This window comes from Microcebus murinus, chromosome 1 (assembly GCF_040939455.1).
Source record: "Microcebus murinus isolate Inina chromosome 1, M.murinus_Inina_mat1.0, whole genome shotgun sequence".
NCBI classification, from domain to species: Eukaryota; Metazoa; Chordata; class Mammalia; order Primates; family Cheirogaleidae; genus Microcebus; species Microcebus murinus.
In genome coordinates, this window is record NC_134104.1 from 68,668,334 (window position 1) to 68,686,125 (window position 17,792).

The window sequence follows — 17,792 nt, forward strand, 5'->3', positions numbered from 1 at the left end:
GTGTGTATACATATATATATATATATATATATTTTTTTTTTTTTTTTTTTGAGACATTGCCCTAAGTAGAGTGCAATGGCATCATTGTGATTCACTGCAACCTCAAACCCTTGTGGTCAAGCAATCCTTCTGCCTCAGCCTCCGGAGAATCTGGGACCACAGGCACTCACCAATGTGCATGGCTAATTTTTGTATTTTTGGTAGAGATGGAGTCTCGCTGTTGCTCGGGCTCTTCTTGAACTCTTGCCTTGACCTCCCAGAGTGCTAGGATTACAAGTGTGAGCCACTGGACTTGGCCTAGGTTTTTTGGTGTTTTTTTTTTAAATTGAAGATGACTTAACTGTTTTTCCTTATTACAAAACAGCACGTGTTCATTTTAGAATAATTAATATAGACATTTTTGTTGTCTACAAAGACATCCAGTGTTAATGGCTGATAAATTATGTCTGAGTGGATATAGCAAGGAGGGGAAGCTTTCTATGACAGTGCTTGCTGCTGCTTTTATATCTTTGTTTATAGGAAAAAATTGGCCTTGAGATGTAATAATGCTAACCTTTAAGACACTTTGAGGAACTGTCTACCTTTGATATTTAAACTATATGAAGTTTATTTGCATAACTTATTTAACAAGTTAGTCAAATAGACAATACTAGACATTTTGGTTCTATTCAAGTGACCATTTAGGTAAAGATTTTCTGATAGTACATTGTATCTTGGGAGTCCATCTTTTCTTTGTCCAAAGATTTTTATATGGATACTCCTCTTAGGAACGGGGTTCTGGCAGACTCAATATGGGTGGGAAAGCAAATTGGAAACTGAATCTTGCCCTTGTTTAGGTATAGGGATTAATCCTTCTCCAGGTAACAAAGACTTCAGGTTTCTCATGAAAGAGAAAGACTTTATAATGCCATATTATTTCTTGGCATTTACATTTTAAAAATTGGATAGTGCTTCTAGAGAATGAAAACAAGTCTCTTTTTTTTTTTTGAGACAGTCTCACACTGTTGCCTGGGCTAGAGTGCCGTGGTGTCGGCCTAGCTCACAGCAACCTCAAACTCCTGGGCTCAAGGGATGCTCCTGCCTTAGCCTCCTGAGTAGCTGGGACTACCGGCATGTGCCACCATGCCCAGCTAATTTTTTCTATATATATTAGTTGGCCAATTAATTTCTTTCTATTTATAGTGGAGACGGAGTCTCGCTCTTGCTCACGCTGGTTTCAAACTCCTGAACTTGAGCGATCCGCCTGCCTTGGCCTCCCAGAGTACTAGGATTACAGGCGTTAGCCGCCATGCCCAGCTGAAAACAAATAATCTTGGGTGTTAACCCATAGCTGGGTTTATATAAATGGTTAGGATTTACCAAGAAGAGGAAGCCCTGAAAAAAAAAAAAAGAAAAAAAATAATAAATGGTTAGGATGTGTAATGGCAAGCCCATTTTCAGAGAAATACCTGATACTACTAAATCTAGACTAGTTCTTGTTGACTTGTTATCCTTTTAACCAGCTTGATACAGAAGTGAATTGTTTGCTTCCCTATTTTGACAAATTTAAGGAAAAAATTAAAACTTTTATGTAAGTTTTTAATCTGTTTATATACAATTTTTGACTTAGCAATATCTGATTTAGGCTGGGCATGGTGGCTCATATCTGTATTCCCAGCACTTTGGGAGTTCAAGGCAGGAGTTCAAGATCAACCATAGCAAAACCCCGTCTCTACAAGAAATAAAAAAAAACAAAAACCGAGAGTGTTAGCTCACAGCTGTAGTCCTGGCTATTCTGGAGGCTAGGACAGGAAGATCGTTTGAGCCCAGGAGTTCTACGGTCACATTGAGCTGTGATTGCGCCATTGCACTGCAGCCTGGGCAACAGAGTGAGACCCCATTTCCCTCCCTGCCCCACAAAAAGAAAAGAAATATCTGACTTAAGAATAACTCTTCTTCCTCTAACTCTCTATGTAGGAGCAGTTGTGTAGAAACCTGGGTAACGTATACAGCAGTGCTATCCAATTAGAACTTGTTGCAGTGATTGAAATGCTCTTCAACTGTACTGTCCACTATGGTAGCCACTAGCTGCATGTGGCTACTGAGCATTAGAAATGTGGCTAATAAGACTAAGAAACTTGCAAATTAGTGCAACCTTTGTGGAAAAGAATTTGGAGATACCTCAAGCAGCTAGAAATAGAAATACCATTCAACCCTGCAATACCATTGTTCGGCATCTACCCAAAAGAGCATAAGACATTCTATTATAAAGACATCTGCACCCGAATGTTTATAGCAGCACAGTTCACTATTGCACAGTCATGGAAACAACCCAAGTACCCATCAACAATTCATGAGGTAATGTGGTATATGTGGTATATGCTCACAATGGAAATGTGATATATGGTATGTGGTATATGCTCACAATGGAATATTACTCAATCCTAAGAAATGACGGTGAGCTAGCACCGTTTATGCTATCCTGGATTAAGCTTAAGCCCGTTATCCAAAGTGAGGCGACACAAGACATGGAAAATGGGCCTACATCTACTCGACATCAAATTGGTACTGACTGATTAAAACTATGGTTTTCAAATGGTGGCAATGCTCACCAGGGATTGGGGGGGCCCAATCTTAGGGATGTGGCGAGCATTTTGGAGGGGAAGGGTATAACTCTAACCTTTCTTAGGGAGAGGCAAAGATATACAATGTAACCAAAATGTAAAACAAAACAAAACTTTTTATCAGGTGGTGGGCAGGCAGGAGAGGGTAGGAGGAAAGAGGTGTATGCTTCCATAACATGTGTGATGCACACCACTGGGGGATTGGACACATCGGGGGGAGGAAGGGGGGGCAGGGGTGATATTTGTAACCCTAACAATATTTGTACCTCCATAATATGATGAAATAAAAGGAAAAATTTTTAAAAAACTAAGAAACTGAATTTTTATTTTTATTTAATAGTAATTTAAATAGCCATATATAGTTAGTATGGCCACTCATGTTAGATACTACAGGTTACAGAATGGTATGTTTGTAAGGAAATAAAAAGTAGAGAAATAATTTGAAAATGACTTTAAAAGCAAATTCCTATTTAGAATTGGCCTGCCTTGGCCGGGCGCGGTGGCTCACGCCTGTAATCCTAGCTCTCTGGGAGGCCGAGGCGGGTGGATCCTTTGAGCTCAGGAGTTCGAAACCAACCTGAGCAAGAGCGAGACCCCATCTCTACTATAAATAGAAAATAATTAATTGGCCAACTAATGTGTGTATATATATATATATATATATATATATATATATATATATATATATAAAATTAGCCGGGCATGGTGGCGCATGCCTGTAGTCCCAGCTACTCGGGAGGCTGAGGCAGAAGGATCGCTTGAGCCCAGGAGTTTGAGGTTGCTGTGAGCCAGGCTGACACCACGGCACTCATTCTAGCCTGGGCAACAGAGTGAGACTCTGTCTCAGAAAAAAAAAATAGAATTGGCCTGCCTACATGGTAGCACTCTGTATTCCCAAAGTATCTGAATTTGATACTGGAAAAATTTTTAAGGCATCTTTTAAAAATGCATAACACCTCTTGATGTTTGTTTCTGTAACTTACATACCTGATCTCAGTTCATTTTAGTAAGCATTTGTTAAACACATACTGTGTGCCAAACTCTGTACCGAGTACTGGAAATACAAAGATTAATAAAGCATGGTTGTTGTCTTTAGCAACTAGTACAGTTGGAATTAAGGGAGAGGGAAGGAGGTGTAAAGGGAAACCTTTGTCTTCACTTTTTTTTAACCTCTGTGTGCAATTTGATACTGTTTAAAAAAGGAATATCCATTTTTAAAACTTTCCTCACCTTTTAAAGAAATATTTTTTTTAAGTGAGAGGTTTTTGTTTGTTTCTCTCTCGTTGCCAGATTATTTCATTTCATTTTATACTCTCCCGTAAGTGGCATGCAATCTCAGAATTTTTTCTTCACAGCATACAGGATGATGTGGCAGCCTCCCACTTAGGACCATTCAGGGTAGCTGTTTGAGTAGCCTGCTTGCCATTTGTGATCTTTAATTAGTACCTTTTACTTACTTTTTATCTGTGGAAACTATCCTTTAAGTCATTTATAAAGTCATGTTCTTTCACATCATTTTGATGTGGTAAAAGTGATCTCTTACTTCTCTGTACTCATACATTCATTTAATAGGTATGTATTGATTGTCTACTATGCTCCAGGTTCTTTTGATCTATGAGGGCAAATCAGACATGTGGCCTGTGGACTGAGACAATAAAGAACCCATATGCCTCCTCAGTCACTCTCTTACATTTTGGTGGTGATGTGTTAAGATGGTGGAACTTTAAGATGGCAGCAGGCTTGATCCCTAAATCACCTTAAGGAGAAGAGCTAACTTCCTCAAGCTTAGTATCCATTAGAAATAAGCCTTTGTTGCCATTGAGATTTTAGGATATGTTGGTTAGATAGATTGTCAGCTTTACAAACTGATAGCAAATTTTCTTAAGTGGTTTTACCAGTCTACACTCTACCTGCAGTGTATGAGAATTCTCTTTGTGTCACATCCTTGCTAACACTTGATTTTGGTCAACCTTCTTAATTTTTGCCAGAGTAAAAGGTGTAAAATGGAATCTGCTAGAAAGGGTGGTGAGCCTTTTCATGTTGGAAGGCCACATTAATTTAACTGTAATCAAATGAGACCACATTCAAGAACTTCAATTACATATACTTAAAAATGTACATTATTTTGTAAAAATCTAACTACTAGGTACTTAATAATTTCAAAAAACGAAAACTATTTGCTAATTTTAAAGTTAACTAACCTTTTAATGACTTTGTTGTCTTTGCTTTTTGTTGGAAATATTTGAATATTTGGTTGCAGCATGGAGGTTCTCAGTTTTAGGTGATCCTCTAGCTGGGTATTAGTCATTTGTGACCTTAAGGGCGTCTTGATTTGGGTTAGGTAGGAGAATGTAGATTCGTAGGTGGTTGAAAAGCAAGAAAATATATTTTGGGTATGTTGCCAAAGGCATGGGTATTCTACTGCAGTTTTCCATATTTAAACTGGATGTTTCTTTGCATCAAACAGTGACTTTATGTTATCTACAGGTGGGCGTGGTGGCTCAGGCCTGTAATCCTAACACTCTGGGAGGCCAAGGCAGGAGGATTGCTCAAGGTCAGGAGTTTGAGACCACCCTTAGCAAGAGTGAGATGCTGTCTCTACTAAAAATAGAAAAATATTAATTGGCCAACTAAAAATATATATAAAATATTAGCAAGGCATGGTGGCACATGCCTGTAGTCCCAGCTACTCAGGAGGCTGAGGCAGAAGGATTGCTCGAGCCCAGGAGTTTGAGGTTGCTGTGAGCTAGGCTGATGCCAGGGCACTCTAGCCCGGACAACACAGTAAGACTGTCTCAAAAAATGTCATTTACAGAGAGCTCAGTCAATTTCATTTTTAGTTCTTTAGGTGCCTTAGTGATAGCAACTAGGTGAGGTTGAAATGCTAATTTGAGTGTGATGTCATGATTCTCAAAGCCAGTGAACCTTTCATTGTATTCTCTAATTAATAGGTCTATAACAGCTGTGTATTCTTCAGATGATTCTCATACATTATCCTACTCATCAGTGACCTTTGCTACCTGGGAAAAATGTTCATCTAAAATTTCCGTTTGGAGAAGAAGTGTTTTGAAAAAAGCTATCTTTTTTCAAAATGCTTGGATTTTTGGCCACGTATCATATATAGACTTAGTTTTACCTTGAAAGAAATATTCAAGTCATTTTGATTTGACATGATATCACAAAGAGATCTGCATTCCTGTATAAATCTTTCAATAATTCATGTTGCTGATTCTGTTCTTCATAAAATTTAACTCTGTGTTCTAACACTTGTCCCTACAATAGCTGAAGCACTTTAGAACACACTGAATACTTCATGGTTCAACTTCATCTTGTTAGGAAACTGACTATGCCATGTTATATTTGCAGGAATATAATTAACAATACTTAAAACTTGTTCCAAAGTGTCACAAAGAGTTTGCTAATGCAAAATACAATGAAAAGAAATGAGAGCATCTGGATCTGTTAATAATTTTTTTATCTGAGCAATAAATCTTTCATGTTTTCTTGTCATGGCAGGTGCACCGTCTGTACATTAAAAATAGAAGATATTAATTGGCCAACTAAAAATATATATAAAATATTAGCAAGGCATGGTGGCACATGCCTGTAGTCCCAGCTACTCAGGAGGCTGAGGCAGAAGGATTGCTCGAGCCCTGGAGATTGAGGTTGCTGTGAGCCAGGCTGACGCCACGGCACTCACTCTAGCCTGGGCAACAAGGTGAGACTCTGTCTCAAAAATAAATAAATAAATACATAAATAAATAAAAGGAAAAGTGATTTGGCTTTCAATATGCAACTTGATTAGTGGCAGTAGTTTCTTTGCCTAAACTGGCTAACATTGTTTATTTGAAAAACACATTTTGAGTTTCCATGATGTATATATAACACTTTGCTAGGTGCTGTTGGGGAATAAAAAGAACTATAAAATTGTGATTTCACAAAGCAGAGAGTTCAGTAGAAAAAATATGATACATCATACATAGTAGATAATAATAGAGGCATTGTCATAATCTGGTTAATGAGTATTTGCTAAATGTGTAATACATATTATACAAAAAGTTTCTATTGTAGATATCTGAATCGCTAAAGATGTAGGAATAGAACAAAATGAGAATTTTCAACCCCTGCCAGTTTACACTCAGTTCTGTTCAGTGTTTTGGTCTCATTTGGTTTAATTGTAAAGCTAAATGAGGTTCATGTGTTATCTGCAAAGTAAACAGTTTAAGGAATTTTTTTTTTTTTGGTGGTGAGCAATGGATTGTTAGATTGGGCCTTTTTGGTATTTTATTACAAGCAGTGTTGTTCATTCTGCAAAGGTCCATCACAGGGCAGAGCCCTATGCTTCCCTGTGCCACTTGGACAGAGCCTGGGTAGAGTGACCTTCCAGGTCACTCTAGATGCACTAGGATGTTATTGTAGCATTATCTGTAACAGCAAAAGACTGCAAGCAACTCAAATGGCCACAAATAGGGGAATGACAGAATTAACTATAGTACATCACATATTGAAGTATTATGAAGCTATAAAAACTGATGAGAAAAAATATATACTGTCATGGAGTGATCTCCAGGGTATGCCAAGTGAAAATGCAAGATGAGAGGAAAATATATGTATGGCATACCACCAGTTACCTAAGGGGGTAGGGAAAAGGAGATATATTAATACGCACACATACACATGCTTATATATTCTTTTTAAATGGAAGGATAAATAAAATTTTTTCCCAGCTTTATTGAGGTATAATTGACAAAAGTGTGTATATTCAAAGTGTACAACATAATGATTTGATATACATACACACTGTATAATGATTACCACTATCAAATTAATTAACACATCCACCACCACCCATAGTTACCATTTGTGTGTATATGTCTGTATCCTGGGGGAAGGGCAGGGGAGTGAGGAACCATAATTTTTTTTTATGATTACTCTGGGAGGGAGGGAACAAAATTGAGAGGACTGAATGAATTAAAAGCTAGACTTCTCTGAATATATCTTCTTTATATATTTGATTTTAGAACCTTGTAGAAGTCTAGTCATTATTTTCCTATAGGAAAAAAGAGGAGCTGTGCTTCACTATTGGGCATTGACAATACTTATTGTGCATCCTTTAATTAGCAAAGAGTGGTAAACTGACTTCCTTTTTTGAAGGGTTTGAATCTTTGGCACATGACTAGAAAAATTTGGGGCATATTTGACAACTTTTTATAAACTGCCCTTTAAACAGAAAAGTCTGCTATTTTAATATTAAAGACTTCATATGGAAATTGGTTACAAATTCAAATTTTCACAGCACCCCGTTAGAGGTGACAGACTACTCTGCCTTATGACCCCAATTCCAAAAGGGGCTGAGTGTTGGTGGCTACATTAAGAAAATATAGTCAGCGCCTATGAAGTTGACTGGTGATGATCTAAGATTGTTTAGCTTTTTTCCACATTGACTAGTGTAGTTGATTTGCAAGTAATTGACTAGTACAAAATATGCAGAAACATAAGCTAGATATCATTAAAGAGGCATGTGTTGGTTTTGATTTTTGTCTAATGTGATTATCTAATCTGCCTAACAACCTGCCTAAACTAATGTTTATATGAATTTTTTAAAAAATCCTAGTGCATATATCTTTTTGTATTTTTGCCAGAGTATCCTTGGAATAGATTACAAGAAATAGGATATCTGACTCAAAGGGTCTCTACTCTTAAATGCTATGTTACACTACTTTCCTATGAAATGAAAATCAGACTATTAAACCTACCCTCACAAAATTTCAGGGGGGAAAAATCAATATAATGTCCTAACTATGAAAGAAAGAAGAAATAAAACGCAGAACAATTTATATATTTCCATTTGTAAATACTGATCACAACTATACTGTCATTATGAAGTGACAGAGGCTTGTATCTATGCATAGACTTGGCTAGAGTATAGTCTCATACGTAGGACCACTGTCAGTGACTCAGCCAGCATGAGCACAGCACTCTTGGTGACATGATTTTCTAAATTGTGAATAAATGATCCTCCTGCCTCAGTCTCCCACGTAGCTGAAATTATAGGTATTAGCCACCATGCCTAGATAATTTTTTAAAATATTTTGTAGCAGGCAGGTCTCACTATGTTGCCCAGGCTGGTCTCGAATTCCTGGCCTCGCGGGATCCTCTTGCTTTTACCTCCTGGGGCACTGGGATTGCAGGAGTGAGCCACCGTGCCCAGCCTATTTTACCTCATTCTCGAAAGATACTTTTGTTGGATCTGCAGTTTATGTTGGCAGCTTTTTCTCTCAACATGCTGAGGATATTCTACTGTTGTCTTGCTTTTGTTGTTGTAATTAAGAAGTAAGCTGACAGTCCAACTACTGTTTCTGTGCAGTCTGTCTTTTTTTTTCCCTTGGCTGATTTTAGGAACTTGTCTTTGATGCTCCTAAAGTCACTGTGATATGTCTACCTGTAGATTACTTTTTATCCTGCTTTTGATTCATTACACTTCTTTAACTTATGGATCTATGTTCATGTTCATTATAATTTCTGGAAATTTCTCAGCTATTAATTTACTCTGTGAATAAGTCCCTTCATTCTATAATCTCCCAAATAGATGTGTGTTAGACTGTCCAACTTACCCATCTTCTCTTTCCTCTTTTCCTGTCTCTTTGTTTCTCTGTGTTATATTCTGGGAACTTTCTTCAGAAATATCTCCCAGTTCACTAATTCTCTCTTCCACTGTGTACTGCTTTTTACTTCACCTGTTGAGTTTTTGGGTATCATATTTTTTCTTACTGAAAATTCTGTATTGTGTTTTTCATATTTGCGCTTTTCTCCTTTTATTTTCTAGCTTCTTACATGTATTCTATGTCAGATTATTCTGTATCTATTTTACCAGTCTGTTTTGGCTAGTTCTTAATCATGGTGCCTTGTTTTCCTTGTTTATTTCCTTACCCACGAAGTGCTCCTTTCCCTTAGAACTTTATCTTTGAGACCTGTGTTGAAGTTGATTTCTCCCATAGAGGCCTTATATTTGCTTCTGTCACTCATCAGAAAGTATAACCAACTTGGGACTACATTTAGTTAAATCTCTTTGGGGTTTTTGTGAACCTCTTAGATGGCATGAATTCAGATCATAAACACAAATTTTGTTGTTAGGATTTCTCAGAGATTTATTTTTCCCCACTTGCCATCACCAAGCTCAAAATTTTCTTGTTCTTCTGTCCAGAGGGATTTATTCCTGATTTATCTTTAAATAGTATAGTCTTTTAGGTCCTAGCCTCATGTGGGAGGGACTTCTATTAGACTTCAGCGTAGGCAGACTCTGGGTTGTATCACCTGTCCTCTGTGACAGCCAACAAAGTAGAAGCATAAGGTCTCCAGGATTTAGTCAAAATCCTTCAAGAATAACTGGATTAGTAAATTGCTTACTCTTTTGAGTTTCTGATTTCACTTTGTTTTGGGGCTCTATGGAATCATCCCTCTCATTTTACTAGCTCACCTAATGCATTTTAAAAGATTTGATGTGTTATCTAGTCCTTTATTTATTTGACTTTGAAGCAAGATTATATTGTCCTTGTGTATTTTTTACCAGTCCCCTGATTGTGTTTTCGGCATCTCTTTTCCTCCTCTTCCTCTTTTGTTTTTTTAAATTTTGAGAGACACAGTCTCACTCTGTTGCCTGGGCTAGAGTCCATGGCATCAGCCTAGCTCACAGCAACCTCAAACTCCTGGGCTCAAGCGATCCTACTGCCTCAGCCTCCCGAATAGCTGGGACTACAGGCATGCACCGCCATGCCTGGCTAATTTTTTTCTATATATTTTTAGTTGTCCAGCTAATTTCTTTCTATTTTTAGTAGAGACGGAGTCTTGCTCTTGCTCAGGCTAAAATCTTGAACTAAGCTCAAACGATCTGCCTGCCTCAGCCTCCCAGAGTGCTAAGATTACAGGCATGAGCCACCACGCCTAGCCCTCTTCCTCTTTTCTTTCTGGCTTTGTTAGTGGGCCTGATGTTACAGTTGTTGTCACCAAATGAGAGCACTACTTTTCTTCTGATATTTTTTGAGACAGCGTCTCACTCTCTTGCCCTGGGTAGAATGCAATGGCATCATTGTAGCTCACTACAGCCTCAAACTCCTGGGCTCAAGCAAGCCTTCTGCCTCAGCCTCCCAGGTAGCTGGGATCCTTTCCTTCTGATTTCTGAACCTTATGTTTATAGTGTATGTTGTTTCTTCAGGTGATTTGGAGATGTCTTCATTGGTTGTTTTGCTCTCAGAGGTATTCAAGGCTTTTTATGTGGGGGAGTATCATTGGTATTGGGGCTCTTGCAGCTTATTGAGAGAGTGTTAGAAGTCTGATTAATTAGTGTTGTGTTACAGCATTTATGATGTACTGAAAAATTAAGACTCATTTGTTATTTATATAAAATGTAAAGGAAACTTATGCTTTATTAATCATATTTTTCAGTAATATATGGTTTATACTTAGAATACCATAGTTCTGTGTCCCCCAACCCCTGTGCTGCCTTACCAGTCCACGGCCTGGCTGTAGAGCTCCCCCCACCCGCCATGGAAAAATTGTCTTCCATGAAACCAGTCCTTGGTGCCAAAGAGGTTGGGGAGCACTGCTAGTTGATCCCAGTAGATTGTAATAAATTTAGTAATTTCTACTAATTGGGCTGACTGGTTCCAGACACCACTACTTTTTTCATTTCTGCTGTATATTTTAGCTACCCCTAGTCTCCTTCAGTAGACAATTGAGGAATTGTTTGTGTTTGAGTCGTGTCACAGTTCAACAATGGGCCTGATAGAAGAGTACAGTGTGTTTGGGTCACACTTTTTGTTTCGCCTACTTGTTTTTCACTGAAAAGTAGCAAAGTGTTTGAACAAATTTGGAGAGAGTCAGTACTTACCATTTGCTCTTTTTTTTATAAAACATTTTTGAATAATGGTGGAGCAAAAACAAGGTAAATGAGTATTTTATCATGAATTGTTTTATATTCAATTATTGGTTTTGGCTAAAATATAAGGTGAGTGTAAGGAACCTTATCACAACCTCATTTGGCAGTTTTCAGGCATTAGACACTGTCAGTAGCAGTGCACTAAAAAATGTACTGCTTTATGGAAAAGAGAAGTGAAGTCCATGACTTAGCTGTGAGGGGGGAAAAGTATAAATCTTTCCAAAGATATTTTTGTTAACATCGGGTAGTTTGTATGTTTTTAGTGAAATACTGTTTGATTTAAAATAACTAATAGATTCAAGAAGAATAATATTTCATCTGGGGGCAGTCTTGCACCATGAATCAGTAAACATTGTTGTCTAATCCGTGCATAGTCCCTGCCTTTGAATTGCTTGAAGTCTTGGGCAGGAAAAAACATAAAATAACTAAGGATGTATAATTATAATTCATTGCCAAAGAATGGTCTGGTATATTAGCATAAATAAGGAAAAAAGGACATGAGATTGTTAGAAACTTAAATTTTAGTCTTAGTTCTGTAAATAGATTTGTGTGATTTCATGCAAACCACTTACTTTTTAGTGGGTTCGTTTTTTCACACATAAAATAAGGGAGATGGGCCAGATGAATTCTAATTCTTTGTGATTTTAATAGTCTCCAAATTTATTTTCCTTTGTAACTCGAGTTCAGAGGATGTGAGAGATCATTTTGAGCAGGGATAGACAGGAATGACCTTACATAGAAATAATTTTTACTGAGCCTTGAAAGATTTGCTTGAGTAGATAAAAGGAATGAAGAAAAATTAAGAATGTAGTAATATATACACAAAAATTATTTAGGCCAGAAAAGTCCATGGTATATTTGGACAATATGAAGCGTAGGATTTGTGTGGTACATCCATGAGAGATCAGATTAATTCAGCAGTTTGTAGTTAAATGGCCCTAAATGCCAGAGTTTAGTCCTCAGCCTATAGGTTGTGGGCAGCTGCTGAGGAAGATGTAGCCAGGGAGAGTGATATCATGTGTTACTTTTAGTCAACTCCTGCATAATGATTAAAGTGTATTTAACCAGTTCTAACTTCTTTCTCTACACAAAAAACTGAGCACATAGAAACTCTTTTTTTAAAAAATATATTTATTATAAATTTATTAATTTTTCTTTTTTCTTTTTTTTACTTCTACAGTCAGTAGATACAGCTGAGAACACATAGAAACTCTTTAGGAAGCTAGAGTTTATTCTAATTCCCTCTGAACAACAACTGAAGATATAAGAGACTAAGAGAAATCCTGAAATTAAGTGATGAAGTCTTCAGCTAAGCTGGTGGCAGAGGCATCAGTATTGTACCAAGGGTTGTGCTTATATTTATTAAGATCTTATCACTTATGTGGCATATTACTTAGAATTGTTGCTATCATATTTGTCATCTTGAGTAATTTCATTAGGACATCTATGACTCATGTGTTTAATATTAAATTTGGGTTTGTTTGGGCAGATACTTCTTAAAGGGTAAGTCAAGGAACCCTGAGGCACAGTTAAGTAATTTGCCCAGAGTTACACACTTGGAACCAGGATTCCAATGAAAGCAGTCTGATTCCAGACCTTATGCTGTTAACCACAAAACTGGACAACATGTAGCTGAGTTTTTTGTTTGTTTTGTTTTGATTTAAGGTGCATTGACAGTTTCTAGTCATGTTCTATGTATGAGCAAGCCTTAAGGATAGAATTTGTAGTCTGTTTACACTAAGTAATTATTGTGCCCTGACTGTGTTTTTAAATATGTATATCTTTTAGCCACAGCTCTCTGATGGTAATGATTAAGTTAAAAACTACTTATTAGCTGCAGATAGCCACTGTTAACATTCTGATGCGACACTCTGGGAGGCAAAGGTGGGAGTATTGCTTGAGGTCAGAAGTTCGAGACCAGCCTGAGCAAGAGAGAGACCCTGTGTCTACTAAAAATAGACAAAATGAGCCCGGCATGGTGGCATACACTTGTAGTCCCAGCTACTTGGGAGGCTGAGACAGGAGGATTGCTGAAGCCCCGCAGTTTGAGGTTGCTGCGAAGTAGGCTGACACCATGTGACACCATGGCACACGAGCTCAGTGACAGAACAAGACTCTGTCTCTGAAAACAAATATGCAAAAAAATATTTTCATGTGAAAAACATGAGTAAAAAATAAATTTAAAAATATTTTGATGCATTTTTTTCTATAAATGCTATAAATGTATTTTGAAGTTTTGTTATATTATCCTGATTTTTTTCACTTATTTACATAAATAGTGAGTATTAATATGTGTTCATGGTATACCTGAAAAGCAAACGTTGTAACTTTGCACTCAATTTCTGTTGTAACTGGTGATTAAGATGAAAGTGAATTATTCCAGGGATAATCTACTGTGCCTTAGTGTTATGATCAATTAACACCTAAACATTTGTCTTGATTTAGCCAATGATGAAATAATGCTTGCAATATTGTTACTAAGCCTTATCTTTCTTCCTTCTGTGGCAAGATAGGTCCCCTCTCATAGTGCACACTGATAGCAGCCCATACTTAAGAATAGCCAGTTGCATCTTGCTTGCACCTCACCCTAAAACAAACCCCTGTGATGTTAGGAAGAATCAGCTAATGGCATGTTATCTACACCACCTCAGATCCCACCCTCTTTTCTTCCTTGGACCAGGCAGTCTTTCTCACACACAGATCTAGATCTTTTTTACTCCCCTTTCCCAGCTTTTTTCCAGCTAGTTATCTCCCAAAATGTATGTTTTTCATCTTTTACCGTCTCTCATTCTTCCTCTTGTAGACTGAAAAATAATTGTCATTTTGGCAGATAAAATATATAGTAGTTCTAATAACATACTCTAACCAAAAACCAAAAATAAAAATAACAAAAATACTCTTACCGAGGAAAACAAAAGCTATAAGATTTGGAGTAGAATTAGGTATAATAATTTCTTCATCCCTTAGTTCTCAAATTGAGCCTGCTTTTCTTCAGGTATTAGCATTCAAACTAAAAAGTAAAATAAAAATTTAATTTTCTCTAAAAAGTGTTGACATTCTTTGTATGTACACAAAGTTTTGTTTACTTCGATGCATTAAATAACCTTATAATCAAATCAAGATACAATTACCCATCAAAATTTTGATTAGGGCTGGGCATGGTGGCTCACACCTGTAATCCTAGCACTCAGGGAGGCCAAGGCAGGAGGATCGATTAAGGTCAGCACTTTGAGGCTGTGATGATGCTACAGCACTCAACCCGGGCAATAGAGTGAGACTCTGTCTCAAAGGAAAAAAACAACAAACAACAAAACGTTGTTTAGTGGGGAAGTGTGTTGTTACCTAATATATTTACTTTTATATCAGAACTAATGTGTAAGTTAGGGATCTTCTCCCTTTTACTACTGATTTTAGTGTAGGTAATCCTTTTTTTTTTTTTTTTGGAGACAGAGTCTCACTCTGTTGCCCTGGCTAGAGTGCCGTGGCATCAGCCTAGCTCACAACAACCTCAAACTCCTGGGCTCCAGTGGTCCTCCTGCCTCAGCCTCCCGAGTAACTGGGACTACAGGCATGTGCCACCATGCCCGGCTAATTTTTTCTATGTATATTTTTAGTTGTCCAGCTAATTTCTTTCTGTTTTTAGTAGAGATGGGGTCTCGCTCTTGCTCAGGCTGGTTTCGAACTCCTGACCTTGAGCGATCCTCCCGCCTCGGCCTCCCAGAGTGCTGGGATTACAGGCCTGACCCACCGCGCTGGCCTGGTGATCCACTTTTTTTAATTTTTTTTTTTTTTTTTTAAAGAGACGGGGTCTCGCTATGTTGCCCAGGCTGGAGTGCAGTGGCTATTCACAGGCGCGATCCCACTACTGATCAGCACGGGAGTTTTGACCTGCTCCGTTTCCGACCTGGGCCGGTTCACCCCTCCTTAGGCAACCTGGTGGTCCCCCGCTCCCGGGAGGTCACCATATTGATGCCGAACTTAGTGCGGACACCCGATCGGCATAGCGCACTACAGCCCAGAACTCCTGGGCTCAAGCGATCCTCCCATCTCAGCCTCCCGAGTAGCTGGGACTACAGGCGCGCGCCACCGCGTCCGGCCACTTTTTTTAAAGACATAAAATATATACCTATAAGTAGTATGTATAAACAAAGTTAAAATTTCCACTAAGTTAACCATGTGGATAAGAGAAGTTGCCTGGTCAGGGAATTACAGTGTCACAGAACCTTGGGGGGTTGTGGTGATGCTCTGGTTCTCAGCCATGCTCTGGATTTGATTTTGTCAGTGTACCTAGATTGATCAAGCTTCATATGACTGCAAAATTCAAAAGAGACTAATGTGTGTAAATTAGAATGTCAACTTTTCAGAGAGACCAAATATTGCATTGGTAGCACATTCTTTTAGGAATCCATTAGGAAAGATTATGTGAAGGCTGGTGTGCAAGGAATCAGAGGGATGGTGTTTAATAGGTTTAGCAGCCAGGCATCCATTTCTGCTCTAGAGATAAACCTCACAGAGATATCCTGTGATTAACTGCTCAGAACATACTCTTCCTCTTTGGAATTCTCTTATTTTAAGATACTATACTGTCTTTTTGTTGGAACAGTCTCTTAGAATCAATTGATTACGTGGATAGCTTTTGCTATATTAGGGTGATCATGCTTTCCACTTGGCTTTTCAAATATTCCCTCATCTAACCATTTACCATCTTTATTAGGGTAGCTTACCTTTGTTGATAACCAGTTACATCTATCTCACATTGATTTTTCCAAATTTTGTCAATGTTAGTTACTCTAAATGGATAACATTTTCTAATTTGGAGTTGTGGCAAGAGGTAGTTACTACTGTTTTGTGCTTGTAACTCTTTATTTTGTTATTAATTGTATTTTTTAATTTTTAATTTTTTTTTTTTTTTTGCCTATATGTTTCAGGCCATTTCCTAGTTCTGAATCATGTCTGATAACGGAGAACTGGAAGACAAGCCTCCGGCACCTCCTGTGCGAATGAGCAGTACCATTTTTAGCACTGGAGGCAAAGACCCTTTGTCAGCCAATCACAGTTTGAAACCTTTGCCATCTGTTCCAGAGGAAAAAAAGTCCAGGCATAAAATCATCTCCATATTCTCAGGCACAGAGAAAGGTAAACAGCTCTTGTAGTTTTATGAGTCCCAGTATTGATTTATTATATTACAGTATCCCATGTCGATATCTTTTATGGTAAGAACAATAAAACATAATCAAGAAAATAACTAATGTTACTATATAGGCACTATTTAAAAGGCTAGTTTATTTTAAACTGTGATAAAAAAGAATAAAACTGTAAAGTTGTTACTCATCCTACTTGTTATGGCCAATGAATTTCTGTATTCATCTCCTTTATTTTCTGAGACCTTGGTCATAGTTTATGGCTTCCTGACATTAATGGGATACAAATCACAAGATATTTGAGGAAGACCTGCTGTTATTATGAAATAGAATGGTGATAGAGGATCCACAGTCTCCTGTCTGAAATTCCTAGAGCCCGCTGTATTTTAGAATTAAGACTTTTTCTGACTTTTGAGTAATAAATACTGTCTGTCTCTATCTTGTATTCTATAATGCCTGCAGACATATTTGAAGAAGCCTTAGTAATCAACACATTGATGTGTCTTCAGCAAAATATTGTCTAGTCTGGGGTTTCTCAGCCTCGGCACTATTGACTTTTTGAGACAGAATCTTGCTCTGTCACCCAGGCTACAGTGCCTTAGCTCAGAGCAACCTCAAATTCCTGGGCTCAGGTGATCCTCCTGCCTCAGCCTCCCAAGTAGCTGGGACTGTGGGCGTTAGCCACCACGCCCAGCTAATTTTTTCTGTTTTTAATAGAGACTTGGTCTCTCTCTTGCTCAGGCTGGTCTTGAACTCCCGGGCTTAAGCGATCCTCCGACCTCAGCCTCCCAGAGTGCTAGGATTATAGACCTGAGCCACCAGGCCCTGCCCACTATTGACATTTTGGGGCCAAATAATTTGTTGTTGCAGGGAGTTGTACCTGTGCATTATGGGACATTCAACAGCATTCCTAGCTTTTACCCACTAGATGTCAGTAGCACCTTGCACCCAGTTGTGACAAACCCAAAATGTCTCCAGACATTGCCAGATATCCCCTGTGAGGCAAAATCACCCCCCAGTTAAGAACCACCAGTGTATTCAAACAAAGGAGGGATAAAGACTATAAATAGTCTTGTATAAGTTGAAGTCACTAAAATAGTTTTAGTGTCAATA

General features: G+C 38.0%; 1 protein-coding gene across 2 annotated transcripts in view; it reads left to right on the forward strand.

The window, feature by feature from the left end:
• PAK2 (p21 (RAC1) activated kinase 2) overlaps positions 1 to 17,792 on the forward strand; it is a 96,608-nt gene that overhangs the window by 31,357 nt on the left and 47,459 nt on the right. For both annotated transcript variants that reach the window (XM_012780328.3, XM_012780327.3), the window contains one exon: positions 16,467 to 16,674. In XM_012780328.3, the coding sequence (XP_012635782.1) occupies positions 16,488 to 16,674 (187 nt within the window). In that variant the 5' untranslated portion in view covers positions 16,467 to 16,487. The remainder of the gene's footprint in view (positions 1 to 16,466; positions 16,675 to 17,792) is intronic.